This window comes from Condylura cristata, unplaced genomic scaffold (assembly GCF_000260355.1).
Source record: "Condylura cristata isolate star-nosed mole 26May11 unplaced genomic scaffold, ConCri1.0 scaffold00034, whole genome shotgun sequence".
Lineage (NCBI taxonomy): Eukaryota > Metazoa > Chordata > Mammalia > Eulipotyphla > Talpidae > Condylura > Condylura cristata.
Genome location: NW_004567135.1, coordinates 59,623 through 60,728, shown reverse-complemented (window position 1 = coordinate 60,728; position 1,106 = coordinate 59,623). Strand labels below are relative to the sequence as shown.

Genomic DNA, 1,106 nt, shown 5'->3' with positions numbered 1-1,106 from the left:
CCTGGTGGGTGTGGCCACTGACGGGCTGCTGTGTGGGCGTGGCCACCTGGTGGGTGTGGCCACTGACGGGCTGCTGTGTGGGCGTGGCCGCGGAGGGGCTGGGTGGTCCCTGCGGGCCTCCGGGTGGGTGAGCCCCGTGGCCCAGCTGCCGAGCGCCCCGGACACTGGAGGAGGGCTCCTGGCCACGTGCTGCCGGCCGGCCGGGCCGGTGTGGGGTTCCCTCGCGCCGCTGGCCGCAGCCTGAGGGCCGCATCCCCGCAGGAGCTGGCGGTGCTCTGTCGCCTGCACCACCCCAGCCTCGTGTCCCTGCTGGCGGCCGGCATCCGCCCACGTGTGCTGGTCATGGAGCTGGCGGCCAGGGGCTCGCTGGACCGGCTGCTGGAGCAGGGCCCCGCCGGCCTCCCCCGCGTCCTGCAGCACCGCATCGCCCTGCACGTGGCCGACGGCCTCAGGTGAGTCCGGCCGCCCAGCGCTGCCCAGCCCCTCGCCCAGTGGCCGCCGGACCTGACGGTGGCCCGGCCTCCCGCCCTGCAGCCCCCAGGCCCTGGAGGCAGGGACACTGGTGGCCACCGAGCTGCCCGGCGGAGCTGTCGCCAATCAGTGACTGGCCGGGGCCACGCTGTGTGACGGGTGCAGGCCTGTGTCCCTCCATGCGCCCCCCCTGCCCACTGCCTCTGCCCTCCAGTCCTGCCCCGCTCTGGGGTGCAGGCAGCCGCGGCGACGCTGGCCGCAGCGGCGCGGCCACTGCCGAGGGTGACGTGGGGGGCCGTGTTGGGCCCCCCCACCCCCGCAGGCGGCGCTGATGGACACGCCGAGCCCTCAGCAAACACCTTTCCGGTCCACTGCCCGCGGTAAGGTCAGCTCCATTAGCGCCCGCGTCCGCCTGCAGCCCAGGCCAGCGGGATGAATGGGCCCAGTGTCTGGCGGCCAGGGCCACTCCTCCCGGCCAGCACTTAGCAGGCGGCCGCCCCCCTCTGCGGCTCAGCTAATGGGGTAAATATTTGCCATAAAATGTCAGCCAGGCCCCACAGCCCCCGGCGGCACAGGAGCCCGGCCAGCAGCGACGCAGGGCCGAGGCCTGGCCACGGCCGCTCCATCAGCGCCGC

The 1,106-nt window shown here is 74.7% G+C and overlaps 1 protein-coding gene across 1 annotated transcript in view; it reads left to right on the top strand.

The window, feature by feature from the left end:
- The window catches only part of LOC101634954 (mucin-19-like), a 54,284-nt gene that overhangs the window by 13,414 nt on the left and 39,764 nt on the right, over positions 1-1,106 (top strand). The window contains exons 10-12 of the mRNA XM_012732263.1: positions 240-452; positions 535-600; positions 686-758. Of these exons, the coding sequence (XP_012587717.1) occupies positions 240-452; positions 535-600; positions 686-758 (352 nt within the window). The remainder of the gene's footprint in view (positions 1-239; positions 453-534; positions 601-685; positions 759-1,106) is intronic.